The 16,900-nt window shown below is 47.2% G+C and overlaps 1 protein-coding gene across 1 annotated transcript in view; it reads right to left on the bottom strand.

Annotated features, from left to right (window-relative positions):
• LOC135904729 (uncharacterized) overlaps positions 1-16,589 on the bottom strand; it is a 61,335-nt gene extending 44,746 nt beyond the window's left edge. The window contains exons 1-4 of the mRNA XM_070522301.1: positions 16,494-16,589; positions 15,390-15,447; positions 7,207-7,245; positions 2,752-2,766 (exon numbers count right to left, since the gene is read on the bottom strand). Of these exons, the coding sequence (XP_070378402.1) occupies positions 2,752-2,766; positions 7,207-7,245; positions 15,390-15,393 (58 nt within the window). The 5' untranslated portion in view covers positions 15,394-15,447; positions 16,494-16,589. The remainder of the gene's footprint in view (positions 1-2,751; positions 2,767-7,206; positions 7,246-15,389; positions 15,448-16,493) is intronic.
• Between the last annotated feature and the right edge of the window lie 311 nt (positions 16,590-16,900).

The following is a 16,900-nucleotide window of genomic DNA, read 5'->3' as shown; positions in this document are numbered from 1 at the left end:
GAGAAAGGTGAGAGGGGAGACAACTGTTCAAAGGCGATTCCCCCAATGAGAGAGAGAGAGGAGTGCTCGGTGGCGCAAAGCTCAGTTCCCTCTGAAGTCATCAGACGGCGCTCTCCTCCGTGCATCGCTAAGCATCACGGGAGGCGAAACCTACCGATTGCACCTGCAGTATCGCCTGGCCTTGACCTTCGCAAGCTGGCTAAGCATGTGGTGCTTAACGTCGCGGCGTTGGCAGTGCCTCTCGTGGCGCACTGCTGCGCGTCGTGCTGCACCAGTGCATGCGCAGACAGCCGGCGAGCATTCGCGCAATCTTAGAAGAGCGTAGTAGTTCAATCAAGAACGCTGTAAAACCTCAGTTACAGTGAAATGTCAGTGAGGAAGCGCAAACTTCAGACCCTCGAGGGATTCGGTGAGCTCGAGATCGGGAGCGAAAACTCCGAGGCCGGAGGTTAGGCTAGCCTAACCTATCGTAACCTAACGATCAAACATTCGCTTTACACGCTCGTAAACGTCCTGTGAGCTTTCGTTTTTCCTGACACCTCAAATACCGCGTACTTCCCGTTCGTTAGTAGAACAGAACGTTGACACAAAAAAAAGAGACACAGTGGTCTGGCTGGGGCGCATCATTATGGGGTTCTCTGGTATCGGCAATGACCTCTGGAACGTTCCTCGACCGCTTTACTCAACTGCCATGATCCCGTCCGCTACACAGCCATCGGCTAGTTTGCTCCTGGCTGCAGGAGTCTGCTCTCAATGAGCTTGAAATGACTGAGAGCCTATACCAACTTCTGTTTAGACTCCAAACCAAAACTTCGTTATGGGTTACATAATGAAGTTTTGCTAGACACGCAAAGATTAATTTGTCGCACGCGTGTTGCACATGACGTCGTCTATTCTAGAAATAGCATCTCTGGCCTTAATTTGTGCGCTCACGATATTCTTTCTTCGTGAAAGAGGTTGCCCGCATGCTAGCGTAGGGTCAATCAGCGGATCATATTTGAAAAAGAATTATTGCTGCTTACTGTCGGCGAGAATTGGCTATTTTAGGTCAGTCAGAAGTATTCTGAATTCTCGATTGTGGATGATTAGAGGTAATGACCAATGGGCAACTTATGGGCAACTAATTGTTTCCAGAAGACATGGAGCAATCTGTCACATCTCATGCAATGAATGTTAGCCTCGGACTTGAAATAGTATGTAATAAGAATATGTTTGAGAATAAAAATAAAAAAAAACTGAGGTAATGAACGATAGCCAGTCTAGAGAACAAGAGCTCGTGATTGTCTGACAGCCCCTCACGAGATTAAAGCGTCAATTTGAAAAACGCTTACAGCCTTTCGGGCTTATTTTGCGCCGCAGGACAGTCGTTATCTGTTTCGCTTGCACTTTATTTTTTCTTGATAACTCTGCGCTCCCTACACTCTGAAAAACGTTTACGCCCTTTGGGGTGTATATCTGCCACACAACTATAATCGTCATCACCCTCTCTTGCGTTTCCTTTCTTGAAAACGCCAAGCCGGCTACTTTCCTGTCAGGAATGCTATGTCATGCCGATAACGCGCAAGCCATTCGTTACTGGGAAGTACCGGGCTCGCAGCGTGAAAGAAAGGAAATGCGGACGAGGCAGATGACGTTTATTGTTGTGTGGCAAGATACGACTCAAAGGGTGTAAACTTTTCTTAGAGTGTACTTTCGTGTCGATTATGTTATGTGACGCTGATAACACGCATGCCGTTCGTGATCTGGAAATACGAGGCGCCCAGGGTTAAAGGAGAGTGCACGCAGTACACATATCGAATATTGCTTGGGTACAAGATAATTCTTAAATGGCGCCGGTATTAATTTTCTAGAGTGTAACTATAGACGCAGCTAATCACGACGTGAATGCATGGAGCACATTCGGCAGGCGTTCTCAAGTCATTGAATGACTGCTTACAAATTACGTATGAAAGTGCGAATTCTACCATTGACGCAGAAACGTGGAGGATAAGAAAGAAACTTTAATACTGCAACAGCGAAACTTTAAGACACCAGGAAGAATGGATTAGCAAACTGACGCATTACATTTGCGATTACGAGACCGCATTATGGTCGTGCTTAATTAAAAGAATGAAATTGGCTTGCAAGGGCTGTGTAACGCGCATGTGACAGATGAACGATCATCTGATAGGGTAAGAGGAAGGGAGTGACGGAAATGCAGGCGTGAATAATAGAGAATTGAGTGGGTTGATAAAATTAAGCAGTTTGCATGTAGTGGATAGAATCGGCTGGAGCAAGATGGCGGTAACTATTTATCGCTAAAAGAGGCCTTCATCATGCAGCCGACGTCAAGTGAACTGGATACGTTTTTTTTTTTCATTTGTTAGGCAGCTGAACCTGAACCGAACCGAAACGTCCGAACAAGAAATCGACAACAGTCTTCCAGTTCAACACAATGTATGAAGCCATGTCTGGGGCTCCCCAAACGTATCCATCTCGACCAAACGGGTCGCGATTTCTAATAAGCATGAAAGCGGTGCTGTTTCCTGGCACCATGAAAACCACTCGCACGCTCAGAAATTCCAAAAACGAAATAAGTCAGAAGACGCTCGAAAAGTGACAGCGACAACGCGCCATCAACTTCTGCTTCTCTTATTATTTAAAAAAAACTAATACTAACGGCAAGCGATCTTCCGTCGCTCAGACATCTAGGAAGACGGACGAGAGTAAAAAAAAGAAAGAAAAATAAGGTAGGGGATGGAATGTACTTACCCTCTGACTCCATGCCTGAAAAGGAAAGATACCTGATATTTACGCGTACAGAAACGGTTCGCGTAATACACAGTCCGTGACATGAAGCTACAGCATTTTGCGTGCGTCCCTCGGAATTTATCATTATTGCCATTAACCCTAGAAGTATCCTCATGGCGAGGTGAAATGAAAGCAGCACAAACTGGTTGAAACAAGACAAGTTGAAGACTGGCAGTATAATCTTGGTGTTCAGCTAGTTGGTAGTATAATATTTAGGAAAATATGCGGCTCAAGCTCGGTGTGGACGCAGAACACCTACGGCACCCGTACTCTATGTGTACTCTGTCTGCGTTTAGCTTGCGCCGTATGTTTGTTTGAACAAGACTTGGAACGTTCAACATTGGTAGAACAAGGAATGCCTCGGGTGGGATCCGACGTTCCGCGACAAGGGCAACTTCTTTCCTTGGCAGTATTTATGTACACTCCGGTTCACTCTACCTAACCCAATTTGTGGAGGAGGGCAAGTACACGGTGAGAGAAGTCGAGCAGTTGCTATCCCGGCGAAGACAAGTGAAGCCCGTTTTTGAAGCGTTGGCTTTAGCCCGAGACATCTACCACTGTTTGTCCGAGTGAAATGGTCAGGTATTATCTAGCAATACAAACAACGTCTTAGAGAATGAGTGTCGCAATGTAGTTAAACACGCAAGCTCCACAGATAAATGAAAAAAGGCACCTAATCGACAACGATAAAATGGCTAGCGACGCACGCCTTCCTACTGTGTCATATAATAAGCCGTTCCTATCAGCAATCGCACGGAACGGAACTCACTGGCTAGAGACATATGAACGCAAGCGAGGTGTTCGCATTATCAATGTTCGTACTTAAGGGCTTCTAGATAATAAATAAATTTGTGTCTTGACAAGTTTCCAGGTTATCAATCAAAGCGCATTTTGAACTGTTTTCAGGTTATGAGTAATTGGAGAGGGCTGAACTGCTTCTATGTTATCAAATACGTTGAGTGCTGACCTGCGTCCAGGTTATCGCATGTAGAGGGTTTAATTTTCTCAATGGTTATTAAGTAACGTGCATATAAACATTCGACGTTATCAATTATTGAGCTGTTTTGAACTGATTCGAGGTTATCACTATTGCGCGATGTGCAGGGTGGATCTCCTGTTACCGAAGCTACTCTTTAAAAGCGCGCTTAGGTGAAATCATATCTTAGCTAGAGTGCACGGCTTTTGTTACTCGTGACGTAAGTTAAACTCTAGGACAGAATGTTGTTCAAACTCTGAGGAACCCTGAGATATGGCACAGCACATGTAGGCACATAAGGTGCGTCATGCTCTCGCTATTATTTGGAGCCATTAGCCATTTACTGCACCAGCTAAGCACATGTAAACGTTTGGCAGATGCCACCGGTGGATACGGCACCGACATGGATCCGTTACCACAGACGTGTCACTCCCCTTCTCCCCCAAGAAAGGATTAACTGCAGCCAGAAACTCTCGTCAACCACATTATTTGAAATGTCAAAATAATCTGTACACAATGCACAATAATAGGGGGCGAAAAATAGGAAGATGCGAATGAACATGTGAACAAAGGTGGAAGACGACTAAAGAATAGGTTCGAGGAACCAGATTATGAACAGTAAGGCGACATAGTTTGTTTATTAGAATAACATGGAGGAGAGTTTAATTATTTCGTGACGTTTCCATAGTGAGATCCAAACACAATGGTGTGACCGGCTGAATATCTGGTTAGCGTGTAGGGTACCCGCAAGCAAAAAAAAGAAAAAGAGTAGGTTAGATACATCGCGACCTAGCACTCATACCACCCATAGTCGCAGAACGGTGTAAACAGTTCGTGTAAAACAGAAGCAAGGCTTGCGATGAGGAAATCGACAGCATGCACTAGTCGCTGGTTAAGGGCGCCTTTGACCATGCTTAAAACATCGGAAGGCAGGCAGAAATGTCACAGTGCTGGGACTACTTCGCGCATCTGAAACCAGGCGGCGTCACTAGTGTGCTTCGCACGCGCGCCCATTGGTTGCCTCGTGGAAGGCCGATATGCGAGACGAGCGGCGGTACTTACACATGTTAGCTCGCATTCACAAAAACGTCTTCCGCTAGAATTGTCCGTAACAGAAAGCTTCAGCCAGTCCTGATGCTGGAGATATTATCACCGATCGCTTGCTGGCCAATGGCAGAGAGCACTTACGAACGAAAGGCTTTGGGAGTTCGGCTCCAGCTATGGCACAGTATTGTATGTTTAGTAAAACGAGGCAAATTGAGAGAGAATGTGCAATATTCCTAGTTGTATACAACTAGTTAATTCTGCAATTCAATATTTTGCTGCACATTTGAAGAACATATTACGGGGGGGGGGGGGGGGGTGATTCGTTGCGTGCGACTTAAATGGGCCTATGCTGCATCAAGACTCACGCTATTTACCATCAACAAGTACTACAGATGACAAGGCAACACTGCATTGCGCTTGGGCTAACCGCCATAAATACTACATTGCTCGTATCAGATGCCAATTGTCCCGCCGTAAGGGAGTATACAGATTAAAGATGCAAATTGTCCCGCCGACTAAAGAAATGGGAGATTACCCTGCGGACCGACATAACACTTCTTCAATACATTTCATTTTGTGAAGGAAACGGGCTTGTTTCCTTTCCGTCCAGGATACCTTTCATAATTACACGGCAGACGGAGCGCAGCAGCCTTTTACATGCAACACAAACTATATACAAGGAACACGTCGACAGGGTGCAGAACGCTTTACGTGCACGCAGGCTAGAGTCTGTCCGTCTGAATAATGTGCGTCGTTGCTGGGGGCGCCCATGATAGTCGTCGCTATCCCTGTGTCGATGCGTATTCCGAATCTTCAGCGCAGCTGGGAAGTTGCTTCCGACGGCCACGTCCTACGCCGCCACCAGCAAGTCGCACCTGGTCGCGACGTGGAAACCGGGGCAGGCCGGCAGAGCACTAGGCCACTGCTGTAAAGGCGAAAGACGAGCCACCTACTCCTGGAACGTCTCGGTTCCACGCACGAAGCACTGCACCAGGGTGCGGCGACAGCAGCCGGCTGGTGCACTGGAGAGCACAGTCAAGAGCGACATCTCAGACCAGGTCCGCACGGTAGCAGGACACCCGTTCGCCAGTGCCCGAGCCTCGACCGACAGTCAGCGAGCTGCCGTACGAGCCTCCCGCTCGCTCTCGCCCATTCACGCTCTACTTACGCCGCTTCCTTGTTCGAGGCACTCGGTCTTCTTCCGTAATTGCCATCATTAATTTTCCTCTTCTTGTTACTACACAATGACCATCACTCCAAGCTGGCTGGTCAAACATTTCCTGTTGTCACGGCCACACGCCACAATCCCCGCCATCACGCATTATGTCGAGGAAAGGCGTGATAAAGACATGTTGCTTGATTATACATCCATGCTGCATAAGTCTTCGAGTTGATCAGAGCTGAAATATCGCAACGTAGGCGAGGCCGGTATATTGCATCGAGGTCGCAATCGGTACTCTGTGCATAATCTCGCAGAGGTTTGAAGGTTGGCTCAGCAGCCTCGCAGTAGTTGCTGAGGATAGGGAATTGTACAGTAGGGGTTTTTTTTTTCACTTTAGAAATAAGAAATCACACCGAGCGATATACCGCCTCCTGAAAATCGTCCCTAGTTTTTCTTTCTAGTCTCGCTCCGTCACGCCCTAGTTGTCAACCAAATACTTCCTATTGACATCTTTATGTCGTCCTTGTGCCCAGTTTCGTTGATATATAATGCATGCATGAAAACGTTGTGTAAAGGTTCTGTGCACGCACAAGTCCTCCGATTCCTCGCCGGACCACTTTGTTAAGATTGCTTCAGTAATATACAATACTCATCAAACCAATTTATGCCGAGTAAAATTTTCTTTCAGTTGGCGCCTAAAGCATTAGACTTGCCTACCCTTGGCCGGATATCGCCTGCTGTTGAGCACTGAATTTGGCGGCGCCACGTCAAAGGAGACAGAGCGATAGCAAAGCGAACTGGCGAGAGGGGACTTGTAGCTACAGACCAACCAAGAAGGCACAGAGCGCTAGATTTAGAGCTGACTTACGCTCAATCCGCGCGGACCTCCAAACACCTATCCCATGTGTGCGGACGTGCAGAGAACTGCACATGTGACTCACAAGCGCCGAAATTTCGGTTTAGCCTGGGTCCACCTGAGCAGTGTAAACCTAAATTTATACGTCTATTTACGACACGGGCAATTTTCTGCAAGTCCCGCACGCGTGCGGAAGGCGTGCAGAAGGCTGCCCGTATTGTGCACAATTAACCCGTCCCTTAAGATGCCTATATGTGTGCGTGCCACTTGGCAAGATGTAAGTTGTCGATTAAGTTATCGGCTGGAGCTCACGTTCCAATAGAGAGAGATAGAGATACATAATTTGTCATACAGTCAGAAGGCTACGATACTTACCGCTTTGGTCCATCTCGGACATCACGGACATTTCCGACTCTGCGAGGAGAAACGAGCATGGATTATTTGTGCCTCCTTTGCGTTTACCTCACATGTGCACATTACGCACCCATAACCTAGCCTTACTCTCTTCTTACGAGCAGAAACGCTAAAGGGACACTAAAGCGTAACAATAAATCAGTTTAGACTAATACAGCATTGTTTGAGAACCCTGCAGGCAGTCATTTAAGAAAAGATAGTTTGATTATTAGATGAGAAAATGGAGGTCCAAGTATCAGTATTTCAATTTCGCACCGATACCCCAGCGCTGAGACGTCAGCGTGACGTCAGGGATTCTAAAGTATGTTTTCGAATTTGGGCCGCGTTGGCTGAGTAAAGGCTCCCGAAACTTTCCATGTTTAATATTTGGTTTCTTTACAACATGATGTAGTCCATCTGTACCGCTATATATAATTAGTAGGCGCTAGAAGACGCCATGAAAATCCAGGACGTCACAGCCACGAGGTGCGGGAACACAAGTAGGCGCCGCCACCCGCATTTCATTCTTGCGCTTTTTCTTGCTTACCAAACGTCATATTATTGTAAGAGTGGTGTTTTTGGTGTTGTAGAAAGATAATTTACTGGTGCAGAAGAAATCATTTTTCACGTTAGAGTCCCGTTTGAGTCCCCAATAAACGTTCTTCTAAGCTTCATAACCGCAATTGTACTCCCCACCTTGGCTTCATGCCTTTTGTATAACGTTAGTAAAGTGGAGCAACAATTCTTCCTCGAACGCAGTCGAGCACACAGTCGGTTAACACTGCATATATGGTATAAGTAACATACGAGCAGCCGTTTTCTACGGCTGTACTTTAAAGATGTACCGTCGTGGTGAAAAAACTTGATCCCGCTGTGAATGGCAGGGGAGCAGCTTCGCTCCGCTATCGCGGCGTTGCCACTGTAGACGCGCTCCGCTGCTCGCTTGCGCCGAGGATAAAAAGGGCGAGGAAAGCATGTCTCGCAAGTACCCTTTGATAACAGCGCTCGTGAAAAACTAGCGCGGCGAGCGCGGCGCGTACGCGATGGTGGCAATTTCGAGTATTCGATACTCGAATGTCGGTACTCGAATTTTGCCATTTCGAGTAACGTCATCACCGGTTAATGTTTTGCGGGACCAAATTAAAGGACCAACGCTATGAATAGTCCTGCGCATTCTCGAACACGCGCACTTTGCGAGGATCGCAGCTGAGGTCTGACTTCAGCCAGCTGAATGATACATTAAATAATGTGCCACAACGGCACCTCGTATTTGTAATCTGGAATGTCATAAGTAGCAAACTAATCAAGAAATCATAAGCTTCAGGGTGTCACCTGCATCTCTCGACGAAATCGCAGGGGGGGGGGGGGGGCATGCCTTCAAGGCATCGAGTCTGGTCTGTGGTTGCCCCGAACAATCATATCTTGCCCATGTGTTTGACTGTAAATTAGCCAAAGTATCAGGTTGAAAGGACGCTGCGTATAACCCATTTTTTTAAAATGCCTGTGTAGCCCTTTCTCGTAGAGACGAACAATACCTCGGTAATCTATATTCAAAATACTTCTTCCAGTGAACCCGTGACAGAGACAGCACCGCCGTTATGACACCTTCACCACGCGAAAATCCTATAATCTCGTCGCCCATGGTATACTTTACGCGATTCAAAAGCGCGATGCCCAATGCAAACGGGATGAACTTACACTGGCCTCATGTGTGCATGAAAGTGGGCCCTAACGATGATAAGGAAGTGTGCGCGAAGACATCAAAAATGGTGAGCTAGTGGGCGCTTTCCAAAATACCGAGGGAATCAGTCTAACTCAATCGGCTACACAAATCAAATCAAATCAGTTTAATCAAACACGCTGAGATGCTTAGGGGCAAAGACAAAAAGCCCTGAAAAGGCTTGACGCGGGTCCGTCCCCCTTCTGAGGGCAGGGCAAACGTCTTCTAGTCCCGCAAAGTTTTCATAATCTCCACTGTGGGTTTAATTAAAGAACATCAACACGAAATGCACTCATGTGGTCGTTCCTTAGTGGAGAAGTGCGGTCAACGTATTTGAAATATCGTAACTCTGGTTACAGGCCATTTCCGAACAGAGCCGTTGTAGTCGTAAAAACTGCTTGTGGTCTTTTCTAAACGAAAGGTGATTGAATTGCCTGCGTATCACAGTAAAACCTGGAACAACGCTAGACAGCGCATGAGAAATGTCAGTTTATATTTTGTCTTTTGTTTTCATCGCATTCCGAAACACATCCAAAATGTTTATCTAAAACAGTAATGCGAGGACTCTCGCCTTTGAATGTGTAAGATAAAATTGTAATATGTAATTTCGATGATTACGACAATTTTTATAGGCGTATTTCCGATTGGTAGTAGGTACAGCTGGGCGTGTCACTTGTAGACAACAGACGTTTGCGCGCATGTGCGAGTAAGAGCGGATGAGAGAAAGGAAATGTGGGGACTTTTACTGCTTGAATATACGACTCTGCCTAGGCACAACAGGGGAGTTTCTTAGCGCGTGTTGTATGCGTTTGTCCCTAGGACAGCTTGTCATTATTTCGCATTACTGGCGGCGCCACCAGGGCACCAAAGCGGCAACGGGCGCATCAAAACTAGAACCCGGATCGGTCTATGGGCTGGGACTCTCAAAGGCCGAGGCGTGCCAGGCGAGTACCAGATCGGCTAGCCGCCATCGTGGACTGCCAATTTTTTATGTGTACAGCCCCTGGCACGCTTCGGCCTCCACGGCCCCAACACACGGGCCACCCTGCTTCCAGCTTCAATCCCCCCGCTACCGCTTGAGTGCCCCGGAGATCCTGTGCCGCCTACTTTAATATAACCTCAGGTGCTCTCCTGAGGTCTCCGTTTGACGGTTACATGTGACCTCCTGGAGCAGTGCCTGTAAAAAATTCGATCTATCTTCGCGATTAAAAAACCGACCCGCGACTTGTACAGCACCAGTCAGAACCTTGCCCCTTCAGACCCAGCGATCACCGAATGGGGCGTCCGTGCCCACTGCCTCTCCGCGCGGGCCGCCAGCGGCGGAGCGTAAACAAACTCGACGCCATCCGTCATGCCGGCATGCCTAGGGGATTGATAGATAAATAGAATAGACTTTATTGTCCAACGGATAAGGTGATCTATCCACCCCCCGTCACGCCGGTCAGGGGGCGAGTGCCGCCGCCTCAAATGCAGGCTGGGAGGTCTCGGGTCCCGGCAGCCTCTTCAGCCAGTTGGACGAGCTGGAGCTGAAGCTTAGAGTCCGAGCTGCACAGCAGGGTCTCCCAGGTGTCTCTACTATCTATTTTGTGCCTTCCCCCCGGAAGAGTACGTACATTGCCATATTATGTGGTCGAGGGTCGCTCTCGCCGCAGAAAGATTACATCTATCGCTCCTCGGGGAACATGTGGGGCCTCGGGGAACATGTGGTTCACCGTAACCGGGTGCGGATACGCATAAGTTTGTAGTCGTCTCCATGCGACTGCTTGTCTGTGGTATAATTTTGGGTCTGGCGGGAATACCAGTCTACGAGCCGATCTATAATGCTGCGTTATCTCCCCATATTTTAGCATGCGCTCTCCACTCCCTCGGTCATCGAGGGGCCCCGTAGCGGCTCGACGGCAGAGATCTCGAGCCAGCTCGTGGGTCTCCTCGTTGCCTGGGACGGCTTCGTGTGACGGAGTCCAAATTATTTGAATTTTTCTATCTAACTTTCTCCGGCCTAGGATTCTGGCCGCTAAGGGCGATATCCTTACCTTGCTAAAATTTTGTATGGCAGTTTTGCCGTCACTGATCACAAATTTCGCATCCGTTCCAGCGCAAGCTAATGCGATAACGCACACAACACGCATTAAGAAACCTCCTCCGTTGTGCCTAGGCAGACTCACATATTCAAGAAGCAAAGGCCCCCAGATTTTCTCTCTTGCACCCGCTCTTACTCGCGCCTGCGCAGAAACGTCAAGCGTCGTGAAAAGCGCCCCAATCCGCTGTACCTACTAGTAATTCTAAAAACGCTCCCCGGCCGTTCACAGTAGCGTCAGGTTTTTTGGCCAAGACTGTACCAACTATAGTGCAAGAAAGTGTCCTGCACAAGTCGTGGCTATGTTAAATTACTTGTCACTTTGGTCGCTACAAAAAACACGATGTTCTTCTACAGACAGGGGTCGTTCAGGCTTTACTCGTACTCTTGCAGTGGAAACGAAAAGTGCTTAAGGGAATACTTTAGCTCGAGACCAATTCCAACGTCACCTATTCAAATACATTCAAAGCGCAGCAGTGATATTGTGAGACATTACCTTGACCAATTTGAATCAAATGTGTTACATTTGAGAGGGAAAGCTTTCTGTTGACCTTAGGAAGAGGAAGCTTTATTTAGAACTTTGGTTTTACAGGAAATTAAGAATTATTGCTAAGTTAAAATAATGTAAGCCTCAAATATACAAGTGCGTACCTCAGCATCGAAAGCAGAAAGCGCATTTCCGTTAAATGAATCCGCTATATCACGTAAAGCGGACAAATTTTGTATATAGCGTTAATGTTTACGTCAATTTGCTGCAAAGTTCTGAAGGGTTTTGCAAAAGTCTTACTAACAAATTTGTTTATTACTTCAAAGCACTGTGTTAACCATCAATTTTCTCGGCTTAGGTCCATTAGGTGCAATTTACAAATTTGTTACATCGTTTTTCATTGCAGCTTTACAGTGTTCCATACTTGATAGTCGTGTTTCTCAAAATTTTACAGTTGTTAAAAATATTTAATATTACTTAGACGGCTCAGATAAAAAAACTAGCAGTTTTGCCTAAAACACGAACCATGCATTGCGATAGCAAATTAGTAGACAACTATACTAACTAAGGACAGTAGCTTTATCGGCCGTATAAACTTGTAAACATTCGCTTACTAAATAAACAAGCATGATATAACCCGCGCACAGACAAACATGAACACACCACACTCGATGACCGCGGCGACACGCTATCAAAATGGTTGCGTGAGGAAGCACGGTAGAAGCAGCGAGCGAAGTGCTGCCTATCGCCTCAACACAATCTGAGTGGCAAGAACACAGCACGCACGCAGCTATGACCGTCGGTGCCTTTGGCGAACCTAGACTCTCTCCGCGCATAGAAGATTGCTGTCAAGATATGGCGTGCGGGGTCGCGCCATATGCAGCAGCCGCCGGGGTAGAATGACCCCCCCCCCCCCCTCCCGTCACTCCCCTTTCCCCGGAGCCTTCGGGCGACGGAAGACGGCGCGCTTCCTCCCTGCTTTCCTCCGTTGCACGCGTAAGATATAGCCGCGATCGTCAGCTCACCGTCACGCGATTTCAGTCGCCCATGCAGCATACGGCACGCGGCGACGATGTTATCGTCCTTGGGCTCTATACGGAACATAACGACGACGGCGGCGGCGAAAATTCGCCTGCAGCGCCCATAAGATTTCATTTTTATTTATTCATATGATTTGCTCATACAATAAACCAAACTGTCCCGGACAAAAGGCGCTTCCTTACATCTGATTTGGTGAACTGTACACGGACGAAACAGCGATATACAGAGCAAGAATTACTGTGGCAATGAACTTACACTTCCTAATATTACCTCTTTCCTTTCAGTGTGGCAAAACTTACTGTATTCGGTGTGACGGTAGCAGAGAAAAACGATTTCTCCGTTCCCATGCATTTAGCGAAGAGCACCCGAATAAACATTGCTTGAAACATCACTTACAGTGCATACATAGACTAAACTTTGCTTCAAAGATCACTTACAGTGCATACATAGGCAATGGACCAACTGAACGACGAAGACAAGTCGCTCTTTTGGTCCCTTGTCTATGTATGCACTGTAAGTGATTTTTGAAAGAATGGAATACCAGCTAACCCTTACCCAAACCTTGCTTCAGTAAACTTTGCTCTAGAGGTTGTGAGACTGTACCAATTTCTCTAAGCATTCAGCGTGCACATTTTGTACAGCAAGCAGCTATACCATTCTTGGGGCACCGACGGAACCTGCCAAACAAACAAGTAAATTCTGGACATCGGGCGAAAATCAGCCTCGCTTGTCTCTAGCGTATTCTTTAGCACAGGAGCCACTTTAGGACTAGGTCCGCCGTAAACTTCCGCCATCGGAATGAAACGGAAACTACGTCACGGCCCGACATAGCGATGTCCAGCCTGCCTGCTTCAAGCCAAATGGGTAGCCATCTTTGAGCCATTTGCTCCCTTCACACAAAGTATTCCTGGCCGCTACAGATTCCGATTTGGCATCCAAAATCACCTACTAAGAGGCTACGCGCTAAAGTTGGGGAGAGAAAAACCCCTTTCCAAACGTTCAGGTCCTTTAATGAGCGAGTATCCGGCATGGAGCGCTCTTGCACCTATTTTACCCCGCAGCAACGGTGGATAACGAACAACAAGGCCGTAAGTGGTTAGGCAAGGACTCCCAGAGAGGCCACATCTATTGATCTAATTGATCCCCATTTCCAAATGATAAGACCAACAAGTAGCCAAGCACCAGGATGGGGACCACCTGTACCCATAATACACACCGGTGGGTTTCCAGCGGCACTAGGATTCGAGCCCAGTCCCTCCCGAATGCGAGGCAAATGCTCACCGTACGAGGCGACCGCTGCCGTCGGCGTGCATAACACAGTGACAGCGTCTCTCGGCTTCAGAAAAGACACGCCGGGGCGTATTTGGAACATTCGTATGGCTCTATACATCACAAATGTTCGAATCGTCTCGGGACGTGAACTACCACAAAGTGAGAAGAGCTACCTGAAGCCGAGCCAATTCAAGCCAATGACATGGCGCGTGCCTAGATATTCACTACCAATCTAAAAAGAAAAGAACGACCAAGATAACCAACATCCGCGCACATTTTCGTAAAGGGGCCAAAACGAGTCAGAAATTGCTACGCGTTTCGCCCGAACCTGGCTGGCTTCCATGTCGGCTCATGAAGCAATTCTGGTAGCGGAAGACCCAGCCACAAGCCGCCTTTTGCGGTAAAAGGAAAACACTAATATCGAGGCGGCCATAAACAAAAGGTGGCCAAACGCGGATGTCGCTGCGAATGCAGACCATGGCGCAGGCCCGAAGCAACGAAAACTTGAGTGACGCAATCTGCCCTGTTGGAACTGTTGGCGCGACGCGATAAAAGCACCCGCGCAGCTGCCATCGACGTAACAAGCGGCGTTGCACGATATGCAAGTCACGACAGAAGCGCACAGGTCTACGTCAGACTTAATTGTACGAATCAGAGAAAACAGCAACTTAGTTCCAACACTCCCTTTTTTTTACTGCCTGCGAGAGATAGTGCAATTCGGTCTGTTCAAGGCAATTTTTTGAAGAGAAGAACACTGGTTGCGTTGCGAATCGCGAAGTAGCTAAATAAAAGGCATTTACCTATTAACGTTGTAATAATTCGCTTTAAGGCCTATTGCAAAATTAGGTCGGCCTGTAGTGAAGTCGCGTTTGCTTAGGACAAATCGTAAAACAAAACTACCTTTGAGGTACTGGACTTTAAAGCATGCTGCGAAGTACATTCGTCTCTCAGTTAACTCTTTACGAGAAGGGTGCGCTAAACAGTTCAGGATAGTCTTAGCTCTAACACCAATCCATGTTTTATCACAGTTGGGAGACTGGATATCTCAGAAGTGCCGTTAGCTTTAGTATTTCTGCACTAAGCAGACCTCGCGGCTCTATGCTCCTCACCTTCAGTTTCGCAAGGCAGTCAATAAGTTAGAAGTAAATTAATATATTTAGTTAGCTACCTGAAAATTGTGACCCCTCCTGCACGTAATTTCCACCTTGTCGGCAAATTTACCTAGACAGGTCTAATTGGGTAATATATGTCGCAATACATTTTTATTGGTACAAATTAAAAAAGAACAGTATTATATGCCAACCGGAAACGTGTGTGTGCGTGCCCGCATGCACGTGCGTGTGTGTGTGTATGTGTGTGTGTGTGTGTGTGTGTGTGTGTGTGCGCGTTTGTGTTTGTGTGTGTATGTGTGTGTGTGTTTGTGTGTGTGTTTGTGTGTGCGTGTGTGTGTGTGCGTTTGTGTGTGTGTGTGTTTGTGTGTGTGTGTGTGTGTGTGTGTGTGTGTGTGTGTGTGGTCGTGCGTGCGTGCGTGCGTGCGTGTGTGCGTGTAACGCTGAAAACCAACTTACCCATGTTGAATGTGCGCTCGAAGTTTCCCTATACTAGATGTCTGGCTGCTTGATCAACCTGCAACACAAAAAGTGATGTGTTGCGTCAGAAGACAAACACCGGAAGAGCAGGAACGTCTGCTCCTACAGCAGAGTTTATTCGGATCAAAAGGAACACACTGTTGGCGAGTAACGATAGGCGCCTAAGAGTTTAAATTTGTCGCCACTGCGAGAATAACTTTGAACTTAATTTCCCATCCGTTGTACATACAGATGACAGGGACTGAGATTCGCTTAATTCGGATTGGCTTGATAGGCGTTCCCTATGAGTATGATTGGCAACACGAGTCAAAACTGCATAAACGGTGTAGTAGTTATTTGTTAAATATTGGTTAAAAAGGAGTTGGAGGACATAAACGTTCGTACGTAAGTGCACTGACAGAGCTTCATACCGAAGGGTCTTCACTTGTTTCTCTTATTGCAGGCGTCACGCGTGCTACATTTGCCCGAGAATGGGAGATATTCGGTCTTGTCGATAACAGGATGCAAGGGTTAGTGCGAATATTACACGGAGCCGGGAAGCTAACTTCAACACACACACACACACACACACACACACACACACACACACACACACACACACACACACACACACACACACACACACACACACACACACGCACATGCGCACACACACACACGCACACGTACACGCACACACGCACACACACACACGCACACGTACATGCACACACGCACACACACACACACACCGTAATGCTATATGCTCGACTCTAACACACATTCATTCAAAAACGACAACGCTTTCTTGAGACAAAAATAAAGAAGGGATGCTCGCACACAGAGCACATAGCCACAAAATTTTCGCGGCTTCAGCTGTAATAGTAGCAAAGGTGACTTCGTTCTTTGACAAAATAGTACATTTCTGAATTGTATCTGTTGAAGTTAGCGGACGTTTCCATCTCTTTCATTAGACCATGTTTTCTTCACGCTATTCTCTGCATCATCTTTTCCTCTGCCACAGGGGCAGCACGACGCTGTGGACAAGACACGACCACTCACGCAGCATCGGTACCCTGCCCTAGGCTAAAGACGGCGCCTCACCTGAAATCTCCGGGTTGCGTGACCGACCTGACTGCGACCAGCGGTTCGATTGAGAGCACGCGCTTGGGTAGGCTTCGTTTTCATCGGCCGGCTTATGAGCGCTTCCGTCTGCTCTTCTGATTGATAATGATGATGATCACCTTAAATTCATTGGCACGTATCCACTCAGGGGTCTTGGCCAATATTCGGATAGATTTTATATATGTGCTAAGGGAATAAATTTAAGGAAGGCGCAAATCACCTCTTCCCCTATCTTTTCACCGCTTTCGTGCTGCAAGAAAAAAATACTTGAACGAACTCTTCGAAGATTTAAGGCTTGAAGGGCAGCTTTCATTTATTTGATTGTTTTTTTTGGGGGGGGGGGTGGGGGGGGTATGCATGCACGTAGAAAACAGTGCTAAAGACAC

The sequence above is a fragment of the Dermacentor albipictus genome, chromosome 7 (assembly GCF_038994185.2).
Source record: "Dermacentor albipictus isolate Rhodes 1998 colony chromosome 7, USDA_Dalb.pri_finalv2, whole genome shotgun sequence".
Lineage (NCBI taxonomy): Eukaryota > Metazoa > Arthropoda > Arachnida > Ixodida > Ixodidae > Dermacentor > Dermacentor albipictus.
The sequence above is the reverse complement of the archived record's forward strand: the minus strand, read 5'-3'. Positions and strand labels throughout refer to the sequence as shown.